The sequence below is a fragment of the Ursus americanus genome, chromosome 7 (genome assembly GCF_024610735.1).
Source record: "Ursus americanus isolate L20-20 chromosome 7, mUrsAme1.1.p, whole genome shotgun sequence".
NCBI lineage: Eukaryota > Metazoa > Chordata > Mammalia > Carnivora > Ursidae > Ursus > Ursus americanus.
Genome location: NC_142133.1, coordinates 83,772,150 through 83,798,438, shown reverse-complemented (window position 1 = coordinate 83,798,438; position 26,289 = coordinate 83,772,150). Strand labels below are relative to the sequence as shown.

Sequence of the window (26,289 nt, the reverse complement as noted above, 5' to 3'; positions counted from 1 at the left end):
AAGTGACCGGGAGACCTAATCACTCGGGAACTCTTTCTTAAATACCTCTCACTGATACTCGGACTGTTGCCGGACCACAAACTGTCCGAATTCTGTGTTTCCATAAAGGAAATCAAGGTTGTCGTACTTAGGGTCACGACACGCCTCCCCCCGAGCTTCTAGAAGGGAAGCGCGGGGAGACGCCAGGCCTTCAGCAATCAGGGCTGTCCCTTTCAGCTCCACTCCAGGGACGGCCATCTGGCTTCCTTAAGCGTTTAATGGGTGCTGGGTGTGGCTTGGTTTGGTTGGACAAAAGCTAGAGTTCTGTATTGGGTCCCAATAGGACTTTGAAATTTGTGAATGTGATGGTCCCTATCACTTTACCAGTCACAACCCAAATGAACGACTTGGGGCCTGCCTTACTGTACCGAAACGTGTGTGTGTGTGTGTGTGTGTGTGTGTGTGTGTGAAGCTTTATTTACTTAGGAATTTTTATTTATTTTTTATTAAGTTTGTTAACCCAGCGTACTTCACGTACAGTGTAATATTAATTTCAGGTGTAAAACGTAGTGACCCCACACTTCCATACATGACCCGCCGCTCGCCCCAACAAGCGCGCTCCTTAGTCTCCATCACCTGTTTCCCCATCCTCCATCCCCTCCCCTCTGCTCACCACCCTGTGTTCTCTGTGGTTAGCAGTCTGTTTCTCGGTTTGTCTCTCTCTTTTTTTTTCCCCTCTGCTCATTTGTTTTGTTTCTTAAATTCCAGGTATGAGTGAAATTCTGTAGTATGTATTTTTCTGACTTATTTCACTTAGCTTATACTCTCTAGCTCCAACCATGTCGTTTCAAATGGCAAGATTCCATTCTTTTTTTTATGGTTGAGTAATAGTCCACTGTCTGTGTACCTACACACCACATCTTTAACCATTCATCAGTTGATGGGCACTATTGTCAGTAATGCTGCTGTAAACATAGGGGTGTATGTATCCCTTTGAATTAGTGTTTTCATTTTCTTTGGGTAAATACCTAGTAGTGGAATTAATGGGTCGTATGGTGTTTCTATGTTTAATTTTTTCAGGACCCTCCATACTGTTTTCCACAGTGGCTGCACCAGTTTGCATTCCCACCAACGGCTCACAAGGGTTCCCCTTCTCCACAACCTGTTGTTTCTTAGGCTGTCGATTTTAGCCACCTGACAGGTGTGAGGTGATATCTCGTTGTGGTTTTGATTTGCATTTCCCTGATGATGGGTGATGTTGACCATCTTTTCATGTGTCTGTTTGGCCATCTGTGTGTCTTCTTTGGAGAAATGTCTGCTCATATCTTCTACCCATTTTTTAATTGGATTGTTTGTTTTTTGGGTGTTGCATTCTGTAAGTCCTTTATATATTTTGGATACTAACCCTTTATCAGATATGTCATTTGCAAATATCTACTCCCATTCAGTAGGCTGTCTCTCAGTTTTGCTTGTTTCCTTCACTGTGCAGAAGCTTTTTATTTCGATGTCGTCCCACTGGTTTGTTTTTGCTTTTGCTTCCCTTGCCTCAGGAGACATGTCTAGAAAAATGTTGCTACAGCTGACGTCACAGAGGTTATAGTCTCTCTTCTAGGGTTTTCGTGGTTTCAGGTCTCACATTTACGTCTTTAATCCATTTTTGATTTTATCTTTGTGTATGGTGAGAGAAAGTGGTCCAGTTTCATTCTCCTGAATGTAGCTGTCCAGTTTTCCCAGCACCATATGTTGAAGAGACTTTTTTCCATTGGATATTCTCTCCTGCTTTGTCACAGATGAATTGACCACATAGCTGTGGGTCCATTTCTGGGTTCTCTGTTCTGTTCCATTGATCTGTGCGTCTGTTTTTGTGCCAGTATCATACCGTTTTGATTATTACAGCTTTGTAGTAAGACTTTAAGTCTGGAATTGTAATGCCTCCAGCTTTGCTGTTCTTTCTCAAGACTGCTTTGGCTATTCAAGGTCTTTTGTGGTTCCATACAAATTTTAGGAATGTTTGTTCTAACACTGGGGAAAATGTTATTGGTGTTTTGATAGGGATTGCATTAAATCTGTAGATTGCTGTAATGTAGATGTTTTAACAATAGATGTTTTTCCAATCCCTGAGCATGGAATGTCTTTCCATTTCTTGGTGTCATCTTCAATTTCTTTTATCAGTGTTTTCTAGTTTTCAGAGTACAGATCTTTTACCTCTTTGGTTAGGTTTATTCCTAGGTATTTTATTATTTTGGGTGCAATTGTAAATGGGATTGATTCCTTGGTTTCTCATTCTGTTGCTTCATTATTAGTGTATAGGAGTGCAGTAGATTTGTATACATTGATTTAAAAGTCCTGGGACTTTACTGAATTTGTCAGTTCTAGTACATTTTTGGTGGAGTTTTTAGGGTTTTCTATATATAGTGTCATGTCTTCTGCAAATAGTGAAAGTTTGGCTTCCTCCTTACCAATTTGGATGCCTTTTATTTCTTTCTCTTGTCTGATTGCTGAGGCTAGAACTTCCAGAACTGTGTTGAATACAGTGGTGAGTGGACATCCCTGTCTTGTTCCTGATCTTAGGGGAAAAGCTCTCATTTTTCCCCACTGAGTATGATGTTATCTGTAGTTTTTTCATACATGCCTTTTATTATGTTGGGGATGTTCCCTCTAAACCTACATTGTTGAGGGTTTTTATCATGAATGGATGTTGTACTTTGTGAAATGCCTTTTCTGCATCTATTGAAATGATCACGTGGGTTTTTATCCTTTCTCTTATTGATGTGATGTATCACGTTAATTGATTTGCAAACAGTGAACCACCCTTGCATCCCAGGGGTAAATCCCATCTAATTGTGGTAAATGGATTTTTTCATGTATTGTTGGATTGGGTTTGCTAATATTTTATGAGGATTTTTATATCTATGTTCATCAGGGATATTGGCCTATAGTTCTCTTTTTTGGTGGTGTCTTTATCTGGTTTTGGTATCAGGGTAATGCTGACCTCACAGAATAAATTTGGAAGTTTTCCTTCCTTTCCTATTCTTTGGAATAGTTTGAGAAGAACAGGTATTAGCTTTTCTTTATATGTTTCATAGAATTCTCCTGTGAAGCCATCTGGTCCTGGACTTTTGTTTGTTGGGAGATTTTTGATTACTGATTCAATTTCATTGCTGGAAATTGGATTGTTCAAATTTTGTTTCTTCTGGCTTAGGTTTAATAGTTTATATTTCTAGGAATTTACCCATTTCTTCTCAGTTGTCCAATTTGTTAGCATATAATTTTTCATAATATTTTCTTATAATTGTTTGTATTTCTGTGCCGTTGGTTGTTCTCTCTCGTTAGTGATTTTGTTTATTTGAATCTTTTTTTTTTTTTTTTTGAGTCAGGCTAGAGGTTTATCTATTTTGTTAATCTCTTCAAAGAACCAGCTCCTGGGTTCATTGATCTGTTTTATTGGGTTTGTTTGGTATTTTTGGTGTTTTGTTTTGTTTTAGTTTCTTTTTTAAGATCATTTATTTATTTATTTATTTGAGAGAGAGCACGAGCGGGGGAGGAGCAGCAGGCAGAGGGAGAAGCAGACTCCCCGCTGAGCAGGGAGCCTGATGCGGGGCTCAACTCCAGGACCCCGGGATCATGACCTGAGCGGAAGGCAGACGCTTAACTGCCTGAGCCACCCAGGCGCCCCGTGGTTTTTTTTTAGTTTCTGTATCATTTATTTCTGCCCTAATCTTTATCATTTCCTTCCTTCTGCTAGTTTTGGGTTTTGTTTATTCTTTTTCTACCTCTTTTAGGTGTAAGGTTAGGTCGCTTGAGATTTTTCCTGCTTCTTGAGGTGGCCTGTATTGCTCAGATTTTTCTTACGGTCCGCTTCTGGTTTTAGAGCGTCGTGGTCAGAAAAAGTGCAGTCTTCTTGAATTTGTTGAGACTTGTTTGGTGGCCTAACATGTGATCTGTCTGGGGACTGTTTTGTGTGCACTTGAAAAGAATGTGCATTCTGCGGCTTTAGGATGGGGTGTTCTGAATACATCTGTCAGATCCATCTGGTCCAGTGTGTCATTTAAAGCCACTGTTTTCTTATTGACTCTGTTCAGATGATTTGTCCATTGATGTAAGTGGGGTGTTAAAGTCCCTACTATTTTTGTATTATTATCAGTGAGTTTATGTTTGTTATTAAGTGTTTTATATATTTGGGTGCTTCCATACTGGGTGCATAAATATTTACAATTGTTCTATCTTTTTGGATTGTCCCCGTTATTATTATATAGTGTCCTCCCTTTGTCTCGCTCTTTTAAAGTCTATCCTGTCTTACAGAAGCATTGCTGTCCTGGCTTTCTTTTGACATCAATTTGCATGATAAATGTTTTTCCATCCCCTCACTTTAAACCTTCAAGCATCTTTGGGTACAGAATGAATCTCTTGTAGGCAGTGTATGGATAGGGCTTTTTTTTTTTTTTTTTTTTAGATTTTATTTATTTGACAGACAGCCAGTGAGAGAGGGAACACAAACAGGGGAGTGGGAGAGGAAGAAGCAGGCCCCCAGCGGAGCAGGGAGCCCGATGCGGGGCTCGATCACGCCCTGAGCGGAAGGCAGATGCTTAACGACTGCGGCACCCACGCGCCCCTTTTTTTTTTTTAATGCGCTCTGTCACCCATTGTCTTTTGGTTGGAGCATTAAATCCATGTACATTCAAAGTAGTTTTTGATAGATTTGTACTTATTGCCACTTTGTTACTTGTGTGGTTGTGTACTTTTTCTCTGATCCTTTTTCTCTCTTGCATGGTTTGTTGGCTTTCTTTAGTGATGTACTTGGATTCTTTTCTCTTTATTCTTTGCACATCTTTTACTGGTGTTTGGGTTGTGGTCGCCGTTCTGTTCGTATATGGCATCTTCTGCGTCTGGCCGCCTGTGTTATGTTGGTGTTTGCTGAAGTTTGAGCCCATTCTTTACTCCTCCCCCCACCTCGGTTTTTGGTATGTGGGTCATATTTCACATCCTTTTATTTTGTGAATCCCTTGACTGACTTTTATAGATATACTTATTTTAACTGCTTTTGTGTTTCCTACTTTTCTTGCTGTCACTTATGGTCTCTTCTTTCCACTCAAAGAGTCCCCTGTAATATTTCTTGTAGGACTTGTTCAGTGGCCATGAATTCCTTTAGTTTTTGTCTGGGAAAGTCTTCATTTCTCCTTCTATTCTGCACCGGGGCCATGCTAATCTTCTCTGTATTGTTCCGGTTTTATTTGTTTGATTGTGTCCCGTTAGCCACTGTATAATACATCATTAGCTGTTGGTGTCGTGGTCACGGATTCACTGTTCCGTGTCACAGCCAGTGCCCATCCCCAGTACAGTGCATGTGCTGCTGAGGGGAGCGCCCTTCCGTCCTGACTGATACACTTGCTGGAGAGAGTGGTCTTGGCTGCAGCGTCCCCCCTTCCGGCACTTTGAACGTATCACCCGCTGTCCCTTCTTGCTTGGAAAGTTTCTGCTGCAGAATAGCCTCGGCTTCCGTCTTGCCGCCAGTTCCGTCACTGCTTCTTGCCATTTTAATTACGGCGTTTCTGGTGTGGCCCTCCTTGCGTGGACTTTGCTGGGAATTCTCTGTGCCTCCTGCACGTGAGTGTCTGTTTCCTTCCCGGGATTAGGGAAGTTTTCAGCTGTTATTTCAAGTAAATGTTCTGCCACCTTTTCGCTCTCCTCTTCTTCTGGGATCCGCGTAACGCAACTGTTATTACACTCAGTGGAGTCACTGAGTTCCCAAAGTCTCTTCTCCCGTTTTGCATAATCTTTTCTTCTGTCACTTGCTCAGCTTGATTACTTCCCATTACTCTGTCTTCCAGGTCATTAACTCACTCCTCTGCTTCCTCTAACCTGCTGTTTATTCCATCGAGTGTATTTTTCATTTCATTTATTGTGTTCGTCTCTGATTGGTTCTTCTTTACTCTGTGTTAAGGGTCTCGCTGACGTCCTCCACTCTTTTCTCAAGGCCAGCGAGTATCTTCACGACCATCGCACTCTCTGTGAGGCGTACTGACCCCCATCTTGCCTAGATCTCTTGCCGCATCTTGTCCTGTTCTTTCGTCGGCAACATACTCCTGTCCCCTTATTCTGCCTCCCTGTGTCGGTGTCGGGAAAGTCAGCTATGTCTCCTGCCTTGAAAGGAGCGGGTGGGTTGCATGCTTTTAATGAGGTGGCCCTGGTCCTCTTCCATAGAGGACACACAGCTGCTGCAGAGACCAGGCTGGCCAGGGCCAGTCCGCAAAGCACCCACCGGCAGGGGCGCGGTGCAACAGGCTGTGCACACCAGCCCTTCCACAGGGCGTGGCGGCCACCGTGAAGCGTGTACAGGCATGTGGGAGAGGGTGCGGGGGAGGGCGGCTTTAATAGGGTGTGTGCGTCTTCCCAGGGCGCTCAGGAGATGCCTTGTTGGCAAGGTTTGTGCCGGTCCCCTGCAGGAGGGGACCTGTCGCACCCGAAGTGGGCCCAGCTGGAGGGGTCCGGGTGCGGTGCAGGCGGGTTAGGCGTGAATGCAGGCGGTTGCGTGGCTGTGCTGGGGGCAGGGGAGGGCATGGTGCCCACCAGCTCCCCTTTTCCTGCAGAAGTCCCTCAGACACTCTCCCTCCCTCCTGCCCCAGGCAACTTTCAAACTGCTGCTTCTCTCTAGACCTCATGGGCTGTGTGCTGTGCTGTCCCTTTGAGGGCAGGGACCCAGCTTCCGGTCACCTCTGGGCTCTCCCAGAGCCGAGCCGGCTGGTTTTTAAAGTTCCAGGCTTTGGGGCGCCTGGGTGGCACAGCGGTTAAGCGTCTGCCTTCGGCTCAGGGCGTGATCCTGCCATTATGGGATCGAGCCCCACATCAGGCTCCTCCGCTGGAAGCCTGCTTCTTCCTCTCCCACTCCCCCTGCTTGTGTTCCCTCTCTCGCTGGCTGTCTCTCTGTGTCAAATAAATAAATAAAATCTTAAAAAAAAAAAAAGTAAAGTTCCAGGCTTTAAGTCCTGCTGGTTGTAAGAACTCACAGAATTCAGCCCCTCTGATTTTCAAAGCCAGATGCCCTGGGATTTGTCTGGCCCATGTGGAGTCCCTGGTGTGATCATCTGTTTCTCACCCCTCCCCGCACGCGCGGCCCCCCGGGGTCTAAGTCCCTCCCCCAGCTCTGTCCTTCCTGCTCTTCGATGTGCCGTCTCCTGGGTTGTCTGCGTTGGTGTGTTATCCAGCTGGGTCCATGGGCCCGGGTGAGCTCAGGGTCCTGCTCCGCTCTCTGAAAGTCCTTTATTGTTTTACTTAGTGCCACAGTTCCTTTCAAAAGGTACAAATTAAAAATTAAGACTTAATAAGGCATGTGATTAACTTCATTGCTGACCTACGGGTGTTGACCATCCCCGTATCCTGGTGATTAGTGGTGTCACCAGGGTTTCCCCACCTGCTACGAACAAACCTGTCGTCTTAGCCTAACCCGCCAGGCGACTGTACGTGTACACGTACGCTTATTACTCCCTTTGTTACCTGAACTAAGCAACTTTGTCAAAACAGATTGGAGACATAAAAACAGCCGAGAAGTATTTTCAAGATGTGGAGAAAGTAACGCAGAAATTGGATGGACTGCAAGGCAAGATAATGGTTTTAATGAACAGGTAAACCTCTTAAGACTGTATTTGCTCCAGTCTCCCGAGAGCGCAGACTACCCAGTAAAGCCCCCTGCGGAAGGCGCTCCTGCCCCGCGCCCCGCACCTGACACTGAAGTCCGTCAGCGCCCGATGCGCCCACTGCTGTCTCCTCGAACTCAGTCACCTTTCAGTCTTAGCGGATTTTAAACTGTTCTCCCCTCGTCCCTCAAAGCGCTGTTTGTACTGCCGTTCCCACTCTCTCTAGCCCCGCAGCGGCTTTCACGCCCGTTTTCACGTCCGCAGGAGTCACACACACCGTGTGGGCCTGGGTGGGGGCGGAGGGTTATTAAATGGAGCCCGTGCCCGGGGCAGAGCTCACACCACCGCAGCAAGCCACCGTCGCGCAGGAAGTCACTTAAGTCAGAGGTCCTAACTTCACCTGACGAGGGCTGGGGCTGCCAGCCAGGGCGCGTGATGCGGTTCATTCAGCTGCAGCGCCCCTCCCCCAGCACCAGGCTGCTCAGAATCCCCCGGGAGATGCGGCCCGCCCCTGTCTGTGCCATTGACCCCCTCCCTGGGTAACTGCCCCACCTGTCCTTTATGTTCCAGAGCGTTCCTTCACCTCGGTCAGAATAACTTTGGAGAAGCCCACAGATTCTTCACAGAAATCCTCAGGATTGACCCAACAAATGCCGTGGTAAGGCCCGCAGGAGCCAGGAGCTGACACCGGGGGCCTGTCCGGCGTCCACGGGCGTCCATCCCAGGGGTCGGCGGGCGGGGCGGGGGGGGCTCTCCAGCAGGGCCAGCCTCAGCTGCTCCCGCCGCCCTGCGCATGGGACGCGAGCCGGCTGCCGGGTCCGATCCGTGCGTGTCCTCCTCTGCAGGCCAACAACAACGCCGCCGTGTGTCTGCTCTACCTGGGCAAGCTCAAGGAGTCCCTGCGGCAGCTGGAGGCCATGGTGCAGCAGGCCCCCCAGCAGTACCTGCACGAGAGCGTGCTCTTCAACCTGACCACCATGTACGAGCTGGAGTCCTCCCGCAGCGCGCAGAAGAAGCAGTCGCTGCTCGAGGCGGTCGCCGGCAAGGAGGGGGACAGCTTCAACACCCAGTGCCTCAAGCTGGCGTAGGACAGCGGCCTTCTCAAGCCGCTGGGGCCCCTGTAAATGTTGTACACTGCGGCTGATGCGTGAACATGGCTGATGGACCCAATAAAATCTTGCACGGCGGCCGGGGCGCAGTCGTCTTCGTCGCGACCCCCGCGGAGGCCCAGACTGTTCCGGCAGGTTGTCAGACTGCAGCGGGCTCCGTGCCCACTGCTCTGCCGGGGTTTGGGGGTCGGGGTGAACGTGTTCTGCGTACTCTGCGGATGGTGGGCGTGGGCAGCAGTGGCCCAGACGTGGCGCTGGGTCCCTTCTATTGATTCTTGGAGGCCGAGCTGCTTCGTCTAGTAATTCCGAATGTCCTCCGAGAAAAGCTGAAAAGCATAAACGATTCTCACTCTAAACCCTCTAGTACATCCGGGCATAAAGACAGAGAAACACCAAACAGACTGCCACGCACCCTCTCTCCTTCCCTCCTCTCACCTCCCAGAACTAAACGCGTCGCTCTTATCTCATTCCTTGTCAGCTGACGCCACACACGTTGGACAGGCCCGGCGACGGGTGACGGAATCCGCCGTCTGGTCTGTACATCACAGGGGGGAGGAGCTTCTGCCGCACAGTACGGCCGAGGGGGAGCACTGCAAGTGTACGAGCAGGTGGCCTAGGAGGTACCTGTGACCCAGGCACGTGCAGGTGTGTGTGTGTGCTCTTCCATCCTGAATGTCGGGACAGTTGCTTTAGTATTTAGGGGAGGAGTTTGCTCCTCTACCCTGCTAGGTTCTTTGGTGGGTCTAATAAGCAAAGTGACTTCTTAAGACAGATCAACAGGAGAAAAGTGTCATTACGTACGTACGAGGGACCCATAAGAATAGGAGAACCGAGGACAAGCCAGGCAGTTGAGGCTTCTGTGCCATCCTGAGCTGAGGAAGGAGCTCGGGGCCTGGAGCTTCGGCGGGAGAGGAGGGTGATTCACAGAACATTGCCCTGCTGTACGTACAGGTAAGCCGTTCCGATCAAAGTTTAGAGCTGGAAAGTGCTCCCCCTCTGAGCAAGGCCCCCATCCAGACCCTTCTAAGTAGTGAAGGGAGAGGTAAATGTTTTCCTTAAACCTGCTGCACCCTGTCTTCAGCTCCAACTAATCCATTTGCTAAAGCAGCATATTCTCCCCCCACCTCAGCCCTACCTTTGAAATCTCCAGAAAGGTCTGCACCCCAGACCGCGCTGGCGGGTGGCTCCAGCTCACTGACCTTGTGTCCTGGTCCTGTGAATAGGTCGGTTCCGTTAAGCGGTGCGTCTCATTTCAGGAGGCAGCTATGCAGGAGGGCTCCCGAGTTAGGCCCGGGTGCGAGTAACCAGGTGTCGGATAAAAGGCCTTCCTGTGGGGACAGAGGGAAATGAGGCTGAGCCACCGGAGCAGGCCACCGTCCCCATTTCTGAGCTCTGGAGCTTGGAGCCTCTTCAGATGCAGTGGAGCCAGGCGGTGGGAATCGGACGGTTGCTGGCAAGCGTTCTGAGTGGCCCACGCAGCAGCGGCACAAAGACTCTGCACACGGGCGCTGGGGTGGCTTCCCCGGAGTGCGCGCTGGGGGCCCGGCTCTAGCTTGCACGGCCGCAGGGGAAGGGCAGTTTCAGTTCTCAACAACTCCAAGTGAAAAGGGCAGGCGGGAACTGGAAACATCAGTTTGGAGAGCTGCAGCCAAATATAGGAGGAAAATAGAAGAATTTGGGACCTAGTCCAGTTTACAGGTGGAAAACCAAGCCTCACAGCCCGTGAGCAGCACCAGAATCCGCTGTCCATGAAGGCGTATCACTGAAACACAGGTTTCTGTGCAGCCGCCCTGCTTCCATCAAAGACAACCGTACCAAGACTAGACCTGCTTTCCAGTTCAGTCTGCTAAACCCGGCCTGGTGATTTACAGAAATGAGGAAGAGCAGTGCTTACCATATAGGCTCTGTTAAGTCTGCTTTGCTGGAACTTTCCATAAGGAGTGTCCGATGAACGTCAAAAGCCTCTCCAGGCTAAGAAGCCACACCAAGGACCTGCCGTCAGACTGCCTGCAATATATACAGATTTAGGTGAATTCCTCTCTTCTCAAGGTCCCAGAATATCCTGAGGTTCCGGGGCCTACCAGGAAGGACCCTTCCTTGCTCACCAGGCCCAGCTGCCGGGAACCCTGTAAGCGAGGGGCCAGGCTGGTGTTCCCCCAGGGTCTTTACCGGCTCCATGAAGTCAGCCTTAGTTCCTGGAAGCTGATCATGTGAGTCTGTACATCGCTCTCAAAGAGGACCTGGTAAGATAACCAGCATTCCATCGTGTCCTGTTGCGAGAACGGATTCTTCGTGCACTCGTGCGTGTACGTTGCCTCTAACATGAGAAGACTAAGTTGGCAGATTCTGGAGGGATCAGGGAGAAAAATTGCTTCATCTTTGTTCAGAAAGGTGTATCTTAAATTGTTGATACCTTAAGAGACGAAGGTTTCCTTAGATCTGGAAAAACAAACTAGGCATGTTTCAGAGCAGAAGTCAGGGAATTCGAGTTCTTCTCCTAAGTTCATGCGGTCCCGCCTAACACTGGTGCCGCTTGAATCCATGTGCTGTTAGTTCTGGAAAGTCTTACCCAGCTCACGTTTCCAATTGTAGGATTCCCAGAAGCCGGTCCTTGTCAGAGTCCTTTCCTTGATGCTCCCTGAAGGGGAGGTGTCTTTGCAGGAAGGCTGTGGCCGCGCATCACCGCGGAGCAAGACCGGTCTGTGACCGACGAGTCTGACTTACGCTGCCCGTTGTGTCCACCTTAATGGAACGGACAAAGCAAGTTACTTATTTCTGTACGTTTTAAGATAACTGGAATTATGACCAACATTATCCAGGACACACGAGGTTTCCAGGAATTTCATGTAATTTGTACAACATTTACGTTAATGTTCGCCCCTACAGTGCAACCCAGGAAGGCTTAGCATCACGTATTTGACATGCTTTCCACGTAATTTCACACCAGATAAGCCTACTTAACATAATATTGTTCTTTGTGTAAGAGAGAACAAATCTGAGATGGTCCAGGGACCCTCTGTAAATTCTCAAAACTTAGTTCAAGGTCAGTTAAGGCCTTATTTAGAATTTGATTTGGGGAAGTTTGTCAAAAATGTCAACATGTTTGGACACCTGACTGAGGAGGGTCGCAGAGGGCTGTCAAACTACTTAATGAGGCTGATTTCGCCAAAGTGCCAGAAACCTAAGACCTGGCATCTTGGCTTCCTGGCGCATTTAAAAGGTAAAGAAACTCAGTCTGTTGTCAACGGCTAACCTGAAGTCCAAGAAAAGTTCACTTTAAGAGCAAAAACCAATTTTGTACCACTTTTGATATTAAAACTAAATTTTAACCTTAGCCACCTTGGCCACACATTAAAATTTCTCTTCAAAGATTCCTTTTCCAGGGGCATCTGGGGGGGCTCAGTCGGTGAAGCGTTTGCCTTCAGCTCAGGTCATGATCCCAGGGTCCTGGGATCGAGCCCCGCATTGGGCTCCCTGCTCAGCGGGGAGTCTTCTTCTCCCTCCACCTCTGCCTACTGTTCCCCCTTCTTGTGCATGCACTCTCTGACAAATAAAATTAAAAAAAAAAAAAAAGCCTACAAGATTCCTTTTCCACAAACCTGCAACTTTCTTTGTCCTCAACAAAAATGCATTTTCATTCCTCAGACCTCCTTTTACCAAAATCATACTCTCCTTGCATATGGGAATGGTTTCCTTATTATTCCTAATAGCTTCACCGAATTTTTTAAGTCGGAGACGTTTCTAGTGATAATGCCAACAAGCAATTGTGAACGGTCACGTTAGGATCTCTACATCGTAAAGTATGCCAACTTGCCAATTTCTAGAGACTTCGGCTTCCTGTTAGTACAGTTGGTTCCATGTGGCACAAAAACATGTTTGCTAATAGACCCAAAAACCTTTTTGTTCCTCTCTGAAAAGAAGCCAAAAGTACATAAGCCCCATCCCCCCGCCCCAGCCACAAGAAGCCTCTCCCTGAAGTTTGCATTTCAAAGCATTGCTCTGAGATCCTGGAGAAGCTGGGGGTAGAAAGTCAACATCACAAAGGCACAGAGAGTGTCCAGAACCGGTGGGATGGAGTTCAAGGATGCGTACGTTCACCTGTTCTCGCAGGGCCGGGGTGGTTGCTGGTGAAAGGTTTCGCTTCCCCGTTCTGAAGGGCAGAACAGTCCCGTCCCAGCGTCCTCCTCTTTTCTGTGTCTGTGAACACAGAGAGGAGTAGGAGAGCTTTTAGGATTGGTAAAGATAGATGGGCTAGGAATTGCTTCTAGAGCCCCACTTACAGTTTTGAAGAGATTTGCAAGACCCTTTTTCCAAATCCCGGGAGAACAGGGTTGCAGCCTGAATGTCAATGGGGCGGATCCCCCCACCCGATTAAATGACCTCAGGCTTCTTTCCCTCTGGGGACACAGTTTTATTTTAGCTTGGGCGGAAAGGCCTGCACAAAATTAAGTAAAACAATAATCCTATCAGCCTCTGAGTATCGGCTGCGGTCACAAGTTTGGTCACACCAGTGGCCTCCCCTCTTTCTTTCTGCCCTTTTATCTACTGTTCCGGAGGTCATCCGTCTGGGGACTCTGCGTTTAGGACATTCTTTCACTGTGGCCTTTGGCGAGCATCCCCAGTGATGTAGGAAAGAACATTAGGGTTCAAAGCAGACGGCCAAGAAAGAATTCTTGAGACATCTTTGGTGCAAAAAGGTGGTTTTATTAAAGTACGGGGACAGGACCCGTGGGCAGAAAGAGCTGCACTGGGGTCAGGAGGAGTGGCCGATTATAGCGTCAGTCTCTAAGGAATCTCGGAAGCAAGGTTTCCAGGACCTTGGTGGTGGGGGAGGGCAGCTCTTGCTGGGAAAGGTCATTTATTACTGTCTCATAGAAGCTGAGTCACGAGACCCTCCAGATGTCTATCGGTGGGGATGATGACCAACACGTATCTTGGGGGGTTTAGAGATAAAGGAAACTCCCAAAGGAATTTTTATACATTAAAGTAGACTCACAGGTTGGGGGGCGGGGGTCAGGCTGGGACTGTCTTTTGCCCTCAGCGAAGTATTAACATCGAGGCAGTTGAGTCCCGAGAGGAAGGTCACTCTGCCTGTTTCAAGGACTTGTCAGTGGGCTGTAGGGAGTCAGGACGTTTAATAATTTCCCCTGCCTCTGTTTCCCACATCACCCAGCAGCCTCTGGGGACTGCAGTGCGGCAGGGGGAGCAGCAAGAGCTCGGTCAGCCTGTCCGACATTTCCGGAACCTCTTGTAAAAAGCTAATGAGAAATTAAAGCTACAGCAGTTCTTCCAACAAAGCAATTTTGGAATGTTTAAGTCTTTTGGAGGCTTCCACATACTAACTAAAACAGGCATCCCATTCTGTCTGATTTAGAAACCCTTGCTTTTAAGGGTACTGCTTACATGATCTTTGGAGTTCCTAATGGCCTTCGTTGCCCTGTCACGCCCCAGGGGCTGGTCGCGGGCTGGTGGGACCCTGGCTGCAGGGCAGTTAGTCCACACTTCTGCCCAGCCCGATGCGGCCACGAATGGGACGCGCCCCGCACTTGTGTCTGGCCAGATTCTGGAGGCCCCAACCTGACCAAGCTCGTTCTCAGGACGCGAGACAAGTCAGAATTCGCCCTCTCTGTGGCTACCTACGGCTTCCGGGGTCACGGTTCTAGAATACAGGGTGAGTAACTCTTTGGACTTCAAGGAGGGGAACTTACGGTGGACGTCAAGTTTAGTTTTGTTAGCGTATCTGTTCTTGCACTTAGTTAAGGGAGTCCCTAACGCTGGCCGTTCTACGTTCTTAAGCACTTTGCAGTTTGGTCTTTTCCATACATACCAGCATTTTTCTTTCAAAGAGAGCCAGTTCAGAGGATCCATCCTCTGGCCCCTCAGAGCAGGACGGCAGGTTGACGAGAGTAGTGGGAAGGCTTTACTAGGTGGAGAGCAGAGGCAGCCCCCGCCCCTCCGGGAGAACGCAGCAGGTGCAGCCCTCACGGCCCGGGAGTGAGCTCCCGGCGTTAGCCACAGAACCAAGACTTGAGGGTCACGAGTGGTCAGACTGGGGTAAAGAGTGTGTCTGGTTTCCCACGAGAACATGAGGTGCCTCTGGTGACCCACTCATCTCGGACACCAGGCAGGCGCTCCTGGAAAGGGGGCTTCCCCAGCACCCGCGAGACAACAAAGGCGGCGAGGACAAAAGCCCCTGCTGGACGGGCCCAGAATGACAAATTCCCGAGAGCTGGCGTGGCCGGACAGTGTGCTGCCGGTGGCTTAGGGTCTCGGGTCCCCGGTCGTGGGCCCCAAGTAAGGGCGCCATCTGGCTAGCAGAGCCCAGGGAGAACGTGCTCACCCGTCACCAAGTCAGGCGGGAGCAAGATGCTCGGGAACCCGTGTGTTTTCCTTGTGCACATGAACAGCTTCAGCCGAGCTTTGGGTCTCAGAGCCAGACTGACATCGGAGAGGAACATGCCTCCGTGTTGGGGACTTGGTGGTGTTTCACGGCGTACCTCACTGGACAGCAGTTTTTTTTAAGGTTGGTGGGTGACCCGGTGTCCATCTAACCTGTTACGTGACCAACTTACCCTAACGTGGAGTCCACGAGTTCAGGGACAAGCACTCCCACAGCCTTTAAATGCTCCTCCCGTGCCGGCCAGCTTCTCAGCTGTGGCTTCCAAGAGGCCCCTTGGCAAGGCGTCTACCTCATGCGCACAATACCCCCAGCAACGTGTGTCCAAACAGACACCAGTCCGTGGGGCTGGCTCCCAGGGCCCGTGCCCGTGTTCTGCCTGATGGTAATTCTGCTTTAGGACAAAAGACAACAAAGACAACAACTGTGACCATCTCCAGGAGGAAAAGGATCGACAGAAACCGAGTGCTCATAAACTTTTACATCCGAGGACCTAGTCCTACAAATATCTGCTCCGCTAGTCTGAGTTTATAGACGGAAGGAAGGACTGTCCATTCTCCCTTCCGGGAGACCCTACAGCAGAGACTGGGACACGAACGTGGTGAACATCCTCACCTCCTGCAGGCAGCACTGGTCAGAGGCCCAGGATCTCAGCTGCAGCAGCCGCAGAGGCAGCACCGCCCGGCCTGTGAAGAGGCTGCCGACTGCCCCAGCTGCAGGCAAGGAGACTTTTCTCCCCCACCTGCTAGGTTCCTTGGTCTAATAATCTAAAGAGCGTATTGAACAGATGAACGGAAAAGTTTGTGTACGTATGGGGACCAGAAAAACATGAGCCCCGAGGACAAGCCGGGCAGTTGAGGCTTCTGCACCACCCTGAGCGGAGGAAGGGGACGGGAGCATTCGCAGGATGGCAGGTCACGCAGGTAAAAGTTTACAGCTGGTAACCGCTCCCTCTGAGCCAGGCCCCCTATCCAAACTCCTCTAGGAAGTTGAGAGGTAAGAATTTTTCTTGCATCTGCTGGGTCTTGATTGCCTTCAGCTCGAACTAATCCACATGTGAAAGTGGCATCTTTTGGGGTGACATATTCTTCTCGTCAATAATCATTCCTGCTTTTAAAGAAAATCTAAAGTACCTGAGAATTTCTTCACTAAAGAACTTCTGGGAAGGGTCCTTTAAAGATGTTGCTCTTCTAGGAGCCCCCGGCTGGCCCAGTCGACAGAGCATGTGACTCAGTCTCAAGGTCAGGACTTCAAGCCCCATGCTGAGCATAGAGAGGACTTAAAAATCTAGCTCTTCTAATACATTTTAAAATATAATTCATTTTAAAGACTGTGATATAGGGGCACCCGGGTGGCTCAGTGGTTAAGTGTCTGCCTTCAGCTCAGGTCATGATCTCAGGGTCCTGGGATCGAGCTCCGCACTGGGCTCCCTGCTCAGTGAGGAATCTGCTTCTCCCTCTCCCTCTGCTCCTTTCCTCGCTTGTGTTCACTCTCAAATAAAAATCTTAAAAAAAAAAAAAAAGACTGTCATATAAACATTCATTGCATAAAGCAAAACTGTGTTTCTATTCATTTTTGTAATAAAATAAAAACACATAAATAGCGTCTCTACCAGGCAGAGAGTCTCAGCACGCTTGTTGAAATACAGATTATACATTAGAGAGAAAAAGCCAAAAAGGACTGTTGGATACAAAGGAGATTTTAAAAGCTTTCTCTTCAAGGAGAAAAATAAAAACTGGTGAGGTCATTTGAATCCCTCCACCTTGAGGGTTTTGCTTCAAACCTGGCGGCTCTGGGGAGGTGAGAGGGCCCATCGCTCCGATGGGGCACAACAGCCCAAGGGGTCCTGCAGGGATTTGTCCGTGGTCACTTGCGCACAGGGCAGGTGGTACTGGATGGGCTCCTGCAGGACAGAAGCCACGTGAGTCTGGGACAGGACCCAAGGTCCCCCAGGAAATTGGTATCTGCACCCCCAAATTCACCCTCCCTCCCCAAGCCTGTTCACCTGACCAGGAACTCCAGGCAGGAGGACACCAGGGCAGCCTGGGAGCCACACTAGGCCCTGCAGGCTCAGGAGCCCAGCGTTTGCGGGGCACCTGAGCGGCCACCTGGCTCCTTCTGGGGGGCGGGGGGGATCCACTGCCCTGCCTGGGGTAACCGGTGTGACTGCTCTAGTTCACATGTGCTTTTCCTTTATCTTAAAATTTAAAAAATAAAGGCATCCCTAGAATCTATCCCAGAGCCAAGCAGAGTAACCTGCTAACCCTGAGTGCACCCCGCTCCGCAGGAACCTGGGGACCTGAGGCGACACAGACCCGGAAGAACACCAACACCCCTCCATCAAGGCTGTTCCATCAGACACAGTGGGGACACAGACCCATCGTCCTGGCAGCTGGCTGCCCTGTGGCCCACGCATGCAGGTGTCCAGTGGTGCTGGGGGCGGGGGGGGGGGGGCGGTCAGCATCCCACAGTGCTGGGGGCAGGGGTGGCGTCCAGCAGGACAGGCGGGCAGCTCCTGCCTGTCACCAGGCAAGGAGGGGGCTCCACACAGCTCAGCACCAGTGGTACCGAGTCACCCACCTTTCCTCCCGGCATTCCAGGTGCCATCAGCAGACGCTGGCACATGGCCCCAGGATCTGGGGGAGGCTCCCGCCCAGCACCTCTCCCTGGCAGGGTGGCCCACGGGCTCCCCGGGACCGGCCAGGGTCTTGTGGGCAGAGAGAAGGATCTCGAGTCTAATAGCTGCCTGGGCACTTCACCTTCACACTGACCGTCCTCACCCACGGGACCCCGGCCGCACAGCCTACAGGTCTCAGCCGCAGGTGCTCCGCCATGGGGTCGGTCACCCCCAGCAGCCAGGGTGCCCCCAGTCCTCACCCCGCTTTTGCTCTCCCTCTGGGACCTTTCAGCCACCACGGCGGGCAGCCCGGGGAGCCCCCTCCAGTGCTCCGGGGAGGCCTCCCCACTCAGCCGGCCGAGTCCCCCTCCTATGATCCCCACACGCCTCCTGTAGTCGGGTGTCTCCACAGAGCCTGACACGCGCAGGCAGCTCAGACGTGCAGCAGGACCAGCCTGAAGAGGGCGAGCTGGGGTCCCCCGCGTCCTGCCCCCAGGCCCAGGCCCCGCGTGCCCTGGCTCCGGGCAGACAGGGGCAGAGCTTTAGGCTAAGGTCTGTTAAGGTTAAAATGGCACGTGGAAGAGCCAGCAGATCAGCTTTCTTAACCGTTCTAATCACGGACCATAAACTCGTCACCTGCCCCTTCGGGAGTAGTCGGGCTTCGTCTCCTCCCGGGCTGTTCAGGGAAAAGAGGAGCTGCCGCTCTGACCAGGAGCTGGGCCCGATTCCAGGGACGAAGCAGGACCCATGTTCTGCCTGGGCCGGTGGGGGCCAGGCCGCCGGGGTCGCTCTCCTGCTCTCAGGCCAGACGCGGCCAGACAGCCTGTAGGACCACCGGCACCGTCCAGCCCCAGAGCAGCGTCCTCAGAGAACACCCGAGCGCGTGAAGGAGGCCGGACCGGCTCGGCCAGAAGGGGCTCCAGCGGATGTCACCGGACTGGAAGAGAATGGAGATTTCCTGCAATCCCGAGACTCGGCCCAGACTCGGACTCACCTGAGTGGTTGGCTTCCGGCTTGGCTCTTCCAGAGCCACCGCCCCCGCCGGAGCCCCCGACGGTGTCCGCACTCCAGCCAGACCCGGAGCCTGTCGCCGGCAGGCCCCAGGCGCTCTCCAGCCGCTCTGCTCTCCCGGGCTCGGCACCTGTCCCGCCTCAGGGACAAACACGGGGCTGCGCTGGACTGTCTCCCGGGCCAGGGGCGGAGGCGAAACCCCGCTCAAGGGGACTCTAAGCACGGAGACCGCTGAGCGGTGCCGCTCTCCGGGACACGCGGCCACGGCGGAGCCGACAGAGCCGTCTGTGAAGACCTGCATGTGCAAAAGCCAGGTCCGCTTTCTTACCAACCGTTCTAATCACGGACCATAAACTCGTCACCTGTCCCGTCGGGAGCAGTCGGGCTTCGTCTCCTCCTCCCGGGTTGTTCAGGGAAAAGCAATGGACTGTCGGGTTTCCTCAAACCTTGGCACCTGTGCGATTTCCGCGTGTCCCCTGCATTCTGCACACAAGTACTGTTCAGATAAAAAGGTCACAGAGATGATGAAGTTTAGAAGCAAATTCAGTGAGCCTTACACAGCAGGTGTCAGGACGTCCGCCAGGAGGCAGGAGCACTGGCCACGGACAAGGGCACCACGAAACCACGCCTGTGCCCTGGGGGGCGGGGCGCTGTGCTGAGCCCATGCAGCCAGCTCCAAGTCCTGTCGTGTCACCCGGAAGCCCCCTCTCCCCACACGGCCTCCTGTGCGGCACGCCACTGAAGCAAGCTCACGGGCGGCGTCCCGGACCAGGAGCTGGCGCACGTGTTCCGGGAAGGACCAGACCGCAAAGGTGTCGGGCTTTGTGGCCACAGGCCAGCTCTAGCAGACTGTGCTTCGGCTGGACTTTGTTTTCAAACCGCTTTAAGACTGTAAAAGCCATCGTGAGCTTGCGGGCCATTCAGAAACAGGCTACCGCCCATAGCTGGCCAAGGGCTGCAGTCTGCGGACCCGTGTTCTAGAACACCACACGCCCCCGATACGGTTTTTGTATGAAGTCTGTGGCTTCGGTCTGACAACAAAGGGACTCAGGGTGTGGGGTCTACATACCATGAACCGCGTGGCCGTGTTAAGCACCTGGGATTTCAAGCCTGTTTCCCTTCTTCTTAAGGGATTACAGGGGTTTGTTACAACTTCATCAGCCTTCTGTTCCTCACCCTCCCCAAGTTTTGTTCCCACATGGCAGACAAATTGTGTGTCCCTCTGCCCCCAGCCCTCCACCGGTCCCCATCCCCAAAGGAGGCGGCCCCCCCTCCTTGAACCAGGGTCCGAAGTTCAGGGAGGTCTGTCCTGACAACTCCCGCACCACCTCTCCACTGCGTTCTAGCCACCCTGGCCTGCAGCCAAAGGAGGCATGCCTTCCTGCTGCAGGACCTTTGCACTTGCTGCTTCCCACACCTGGGATGCTGTCCCTCCAGTGTCACACTGAATTATGTCCCCCAAATTCATAGGTTGAACCCATCATCCCCATTGAGGCACTACTTGGAAATGGACCCTTAAGGAAGGAATTAAGGTTAAATGAGGTCACAAGGGTGGGCCCTGATCCAACAGGACTGATGTCCCTACAAGAAGGGACACCAGGAATGCATGCACAGAGGCCACGTGAAGACAAGAGAAAAGACCGCAAGAAAAACCAGCCCATCGGCACCTTGATCTCAGACTTCCGGCCCCCAGCACCACGGGAGGGACAGTCTCTGCGGTCGAAGCCCTAGCTGTGGGGTTTGTTATGGGGACCTGAGCCCCCACACTTCCCGCAGGTTGATGCCGTGGGCACCCCGAAAAGGGGGCCTGCCACCCTTCTGCTCACGCACCTTCCCCCTCTCCCTTCCTCAACCCTTGCTCCAGGCTCTGGGCTCACCATCCACCCTCTGGACCGGCGCTCCGGAACACAGCACCCACCCCTGGGCGATCCTGCTCGCCAGGTGAGCCCGTGTGAGCAGAACCCCCCCAGAGCAGGAGCGCGAGCTGCAGCAGCTCCGGAGGAAGGACGGGCAGGGGGTCGAAAGTAGCAGGGCGCCTGGGCGGCTCAGCTGGATGGGCATCTGCCTTCGGCTCACAGGTCATGAGCCCACAGTCCTGAGATCGAGTCCCGCCTCGGGCTCCCTGCTCAGCTGGGGGCCTGCTTTTCCCTCTGCTGCTCCCCCTGCTTGTGCGCTGACACATAAAATTGGTAATTTTTTAAAAATTAGGTTATAGTAATGATACTGAAAAATAAGGGAACGTTTCATTAGCCACCACCTATATGTGAGAGGGGTTTATGAGGACCACACTGTGCGAGTGTCAATGACCTGGGAAAACCGAGTGGAAGGCGTTTACATCAACGGCGCATGTGTTCAAAGTGCAAGTACTGTGTGTTCCGTGACAGGCAGGAGACTGGGCAAAAGGTCATTTTTTACCTTCCCTTCTAGATCTCTGAACTTCAGATTTTTCCATAAAATGAGTATATTTGCTTTTTCCTATAATGAGAGGGAAGCATCAAAATTGGTGAAGATTTTGCTTTTAGAAGCGGACTTAGGGGCACCTGGGGGGCTCAGTCGGTTGAGCATCCGACTCTTGATTTCGGCTCAGGTCCTGATCTCAGGGTCACGGGATGGAGCCCCGTGTTGGGCTCAGTGCTCAGCACGGAGTCAGCTTAAGACTCTCTCTCCTTCTCCCTCTGCCCCTCCCCCCAGTCACATTCTGTCCAAAATAAATCTTTTTAAAAAATAAAAGGGATTTAAACACTCTAGTGATAGGTTCTGTAATTAGACAGCAGACGGTGATTAAAAGGAATGATGTCAATGTCCACCAGTGTGCACACGTCTAAAAACCTGCAGGGATAGTGAGGACGGCAAAACTGCATGTAGGATGAAACACTTAGAGATACGGAAATGTACACACTGCTCATAGATCCACACGCCCGCAGAACTGGCCAGACAGGCGCTGGAACCGCGCAGCCCATCGGAGGACCACCCCAGGAGAGCAAGGAGCGGGCAGCGTCCTGGGAGATTACATCTGTACACATTTTTTAATTTTTTAAAAATGTTTTTTGAGTAGGAGGCACCTGGGTGGCTCAGTCAGTGAAGCGTCTGCCTTCGGCTCAGGTCAGGATCCCGGGGTCCTGGGATGGAACCCCACAATGGGCTCCCTGCTCAGCGGGGAGTCTGCTTCTCCCTCTGCTTGTGCTCTGCGTCAAATAAATAAATGAAATCTTTAAAAAAAAAAAAAAAAGTTTTTAAGTCATCTCTAGACCCAACGTGGGGCTCAAACTCACGACCCTGAGATCAAGAGTCACGTGTTCTACCGACTGAGCCAGTCAGGGGCCCCCAATAAGCATTTCTTTAAACTGTGTTTTTCTGTTACAGTAAAAAACCAGTGGTTTGAAGACGGTCCCGCTGGCTGGACAGCCGGCTCCCAGCTCCCTTGCTGCAGACGGCAAGCGGGTCCCTCCAGCTCGGGTTTGCACACGGGGACGCACAGACCAGCTTACCTTCCTAGGGCTGCTGAGGTGACCAGGGAACAGTGAGGGCTCCCTCGGCCATGAGCTAGGCTCCCAAAACCGTGAGGGGGGCGTGGGGGGCACGGGACACTCTGCTCAGAAAAAACAAGTTCTTATACCGTGACACTCACATGTGCGTGACCCACCCACACGGGTGTGCATGGGTCACTCATTCTGACTCTCCCTGGGTGCTCAGGACTGTGCCCAGCTCCCTCCCCGGGAGGCCCACCCAGGGCTGGAGTGGGTGCTGGTACTGGACCCCACCCCATGAGGCCCTTGAAACCCAGGCCCCACCAGTGCGGGGGGACCTGTAATCCCCAGTTCTCCAGCCGCCAAATAGAGGAGAGGGTCCTCCATCCCGTGAGCGGCTGTGGCCAAGCAGCACTGGACTGACGGCAGCTTCCGTGGACGGGAGGCCCGTGAAATGCTAGAGCCACCCCACGCACCCCTGGAGGCAGGTGCTGTCACCCCCGTGTGACAGGTGGCACCAAGAGCCAAGACCAGCCCAACCCCACTGGCCCCACTCAGCACAGGCCAGACCCGGGGCCTCAGGGCCCACACCCCACCACGGGCCCCCACCAAGCACTTACCCTGAAGACTTCATGACGTACTTGGTAAACAAAGACTGGTTAGCAGCCTTCACACGGATCACCTGCTAAAGCATGAGGCCACACTAGACGAGAGACCTCATCTAAGACCATTCCTGCTTTCAACTTTCCGTGGCTGCTTGAAGCAACACACGTGGCTCCCATTAGACCACGTGCGGACAGTGGAGAAGCAACAGAAGAAACTCAACAGGAAGGGACGGGAAGGGCACCGTTACGGAACCCGTGGGGGGGTGGGTGACGCAGGCCAGAAGGACGGCGCAGAACCTGGAGGACACGCCTGCACACTGGAGGGTCCTTGATGAAGACGGCTGGTCACCTGAGCCTGGCATGGGGCAGAGCCAGGACCCCCGCCCAGTCATGGTGCACGAGCAGCGGCCAGGTGAGACCCGCAAGCTCACAGAAGGGCGTTCCTGGGGTGGGAAGCCATCGCCTCCTCCACCCTTATGGGGGGGAGCTGTCCCCCACCCTTTCCTGGGTCCCTGCTAGCCCAGGAAAGAGGGTCTTCCTCCCCCTGGGGGATTGGGGGGGAGTGCGTCTCCTCCCGGTCCACTGCCGTCCTGCGGGAGGAGGGCCACGCTGACCCTCCAGAGCCGGGACCCCAGCCGGGCTGGTCCCAGGCTGAAGCGCAGGACAGGGCGGGACGCTCACTCCACCCGTGGCCGCGAGGCCCTCCTGCCCAGCATTCCGGTGGCCCCAGTGACCCTCTGAACCTGAGGCCGGGGCCTCATGTCAGATGCGGAGACGAGGTGTTGCGGCAACCTTCGAACAGGATGGCCCCGCACGGGAGCGGCACAAAGCAGCGTAAGTACAGGTCTTTCTAGGAACGGATCGAATCTTCTCCAGGACCCACTTGGGGGTCACTTGGCCAGGGAGCACTGTGCGGGGTCGGATGCTGTCATCCAAGGAGCCAGCCTTTCTCCCCGAGATATCTCCCCCCCCCCCCCAGAAACTACTGCAGCTGGGCCTGAGGGCCAGCCCAGGCAGCGCCGGGAACAGGAGGTGGGAGAGGACAGCAGAGGGGGTGGGGGGGGGGGGACGGCTGACCGGGCTGAGGAGCACCACAGGAGCACCTAGGGGCCCCCACGTGCCCTAACGGCCACCTCTGACAGGCTCCAGTCACACTTGGGAACCTTATGTGAAAGGCCACATCAGAAAGGACAGGACCAGGCCCACCCACGTGGCAGGTGCCGAAGGGCCCACAGCCAGAGTGATGCCCAGGGCAGAGCCACAAGGGAAGGGTCCTGGTCTGAGGTCAGAGACGGGGGTGCCACCCACAGGACCCCAAGACAGCTGGAAGTAGCAGAGGGAGGCAGACTCAGCCTCAGAGAATTCCCGCCAGAGCCACCCCTACCCCGGGTGTGGGGCTGGGGCCCCCTGCACGTGGCCCGCCCTCGGCCGCCTGCTTCCACCCTGGTCCCCCCACGACTTCCCCCACCACCCCCACCTGCTCCCTCCGGGTGACCTTGCTGACCTTCACGAGTCTCGTGGGAAAACGGGGAACAAGACCGTGCGGGTTTCCTAAAGCTGCCGCAGAAAATCACCGTCAGGGGGACTGAAGACAACACTGGTCTGTCCTCTCACGGTTCAGGGGGCAGGTGTCTGCAGCCCACTCCTTTGGAGGCTCTAGGGGAGCCCCTGGCTCTCTCCTCTTCCAGCGTCGGGGCGGGAGGGGGGGGGCTGTGACCGCAACCTCCACCTTCGCCCGCCTCCGGCCTGTGCCTCTCTGCGTCTCGTGGGGTCGCCAGTCCTGGAGTCAGAGCCCGCCCTCACCAGGAGGATCTCATTGAGACCTTACCTGACCGCAGCCACGAGGACCCTGTTTCCAAACACGATCCGTGCTGGGTTCCCGGCTGACGTGAATTTGCGCTGATCACTGCGGCACACACGACACCTGCCCAGGGTCGCGCATGCGCCGATGGAAGCGGGCGTGATCGGTACTCGACAACCGGTCACGCCTGCCGCGTCCCCAGCTCCTCGGGGACCCTCCCCTCAGCCCTACTCCCTCGACAGAAGACAAACCTGAGGCACAGGGAACCTGAGGAACCTTCCCAGGGCCTCATGGCTGTGCGGGGAATGGAACCAGACCCGTGGCCTCGAGGAAGGGTCCGGCACCTGCACTCTCGCCCAACGGGACGCCCGCCACCGGTGGTCCAAGCAGGCCTCCCTTTCTCTCCTCTGCGCCCCCAGGAAGTGTGCGTGTGGACTGGAGGCACCTCTCGTCGGATCCTGGGGGGCTGTGAGCATGGGGAGGTCCCGGACGCTCCGAGCTCCAGCACCGAGGCCAGGATGTGTGGCCACAGCTGGAAGGCGTGGCCCCGGGCGCCGGGACAGGACACCGGAGGGCGCACCTGCGTCCCTGGCTCTGACGCGGCCCTCCTGCATCCTTGGGCTCCCCCGCCGTGTCCTGCAAGGGCCATGTCTAGCGTCAGGCACCACCAGCGGCCTGTCTCACCACAGCCACCAGGAGTAATTAACCATGCACAGCCGGAAAATCCTTAGGCACGGAAGCCACTCACATTGATCTCATTGATTTGTCCGTTGCCAGGCTGCTGTACCACGTATTAGGTTCCACTCCGGCTTCAGAACAGGTGACCGGGGAACCTGGGGCTTTGGGGGAACAATTTGTGTAAGATAAATACAAGCATGTTTAACGTGGAGAAGCCATTAAACTATAATGACAAAGGAGGAAAGACAGGGGTCTTGGTGGAGGGCTTCTTGGAGAAGAAGCAGGACCAACATTCCTGAGCGAGGTCGCTGTGCGCACAGGCCCCAGGACCCAGCTGCAGCCACAAGCCGGCCCCCGACCCACTGGCCTGGGGCGTCGTCCTCGGCCTGGATTGCTTCCAGTGCCCTGGCCCCACTGCCTTCAAGAAGATGCTTTGAAAAATAACCTCCTAAGGCAGAAAACTGAGAATACACAGACATTCAGAGAATTTCCTATTCCCAGGGATGCCGGCCTGGCTTCTTTCCAACTGAGCAAGGCCTGGCTGTGGGCCGACGAGCGCAGGTGCTCTGGGGACCCCTCCTCGCCCCCCAGTGCACCCTGCCCCCCCAGCCCCCTGACACAGCTCTACCCTCCCACAGGCCACCTTTCCATCCTCAGAGGCCAGCCAAACAGACAGGCAGGACAGCTGGGAAATTTCCAGCATCCTTGTCCTGGGCTGGGTGCAGGCGCACGCACACACGCGCACACACACACACACACACACACACAACCACTTGGACATTTTTCAAACTGGAGCTTTTCCCCTCAATTTTGTCAGCGAGATTAAGGGCTTATGCCTGTCAAGTCAAGATAAACGACACTGCTGGGGTTTCTAATTAAGAGCATGAGTCATCCTCTCCAGCAGCCAGGTGGAAACTCTCTTGTTCATGGAGGCCTGGTGGACAGCCTGGAGGCGGAGGCCGGTGTTCTCACCAACAGAAAGATCTTAAATTTC

At 53.1% G+C, this 26,289-nt stretch overlaps 2 protein-coding genes across 3 annotated transcripts in view; one reads left to right on the top strand and one right to left on the bottom strand.

The window, feature by feature from the left end:
• Positions 1-16,638, top strand: part of TRAPPC12 (trafficking protein particle complex subunit 12) — an 88,759-nt gene extending 72,121 nt beyond the window's left edge. For both annotated transcript variants that reach the window (XM_087863897.1, XM_045788894.2), the window contains 3 exons: positions 7,498-7,598; positions 8,181-8,268; positions 8,456-16,638. In XM_087863897.1, the coding sequence (XP_087720023.1) occupies positions 7,498-7,598; positions 8,181-8,268; positions 8,456-8,698 (432 nt within the window). In that variant the 3' untranslated portion in view covers positions 8,699-16,638. The remainder of the gene's footprint in view (positions 1-7,497; positions 7,599-8,180; positions 8,269-8,455) is intronic.
• Positions 7,558-25,359, bottom strand: LOC148109739 (uncharacterized). Its single transcript, XM_087863899.1, has 4 exons — positions 24,869-25,359; positions 24,645-24,740; positions 24,321-24,373; positions 7,558-22,893 (listed from the first exon to the last, which is right to left on the bottom strand). The coding sequence occupies exons 1-4, from the start codon at positions 25,264-25,266 to the stop codon at positions 22,871-22,873; spliced, it is 570 nt and encodes a 189-aa protein (XP_087720025.1). The 5' UTR covers positions 25,267-25,359; the 3' UTR covers positions 7,558-22,870.
• Between the last annotated feature and the right edge of the window lie 930 nt (positions 25,360-26,289).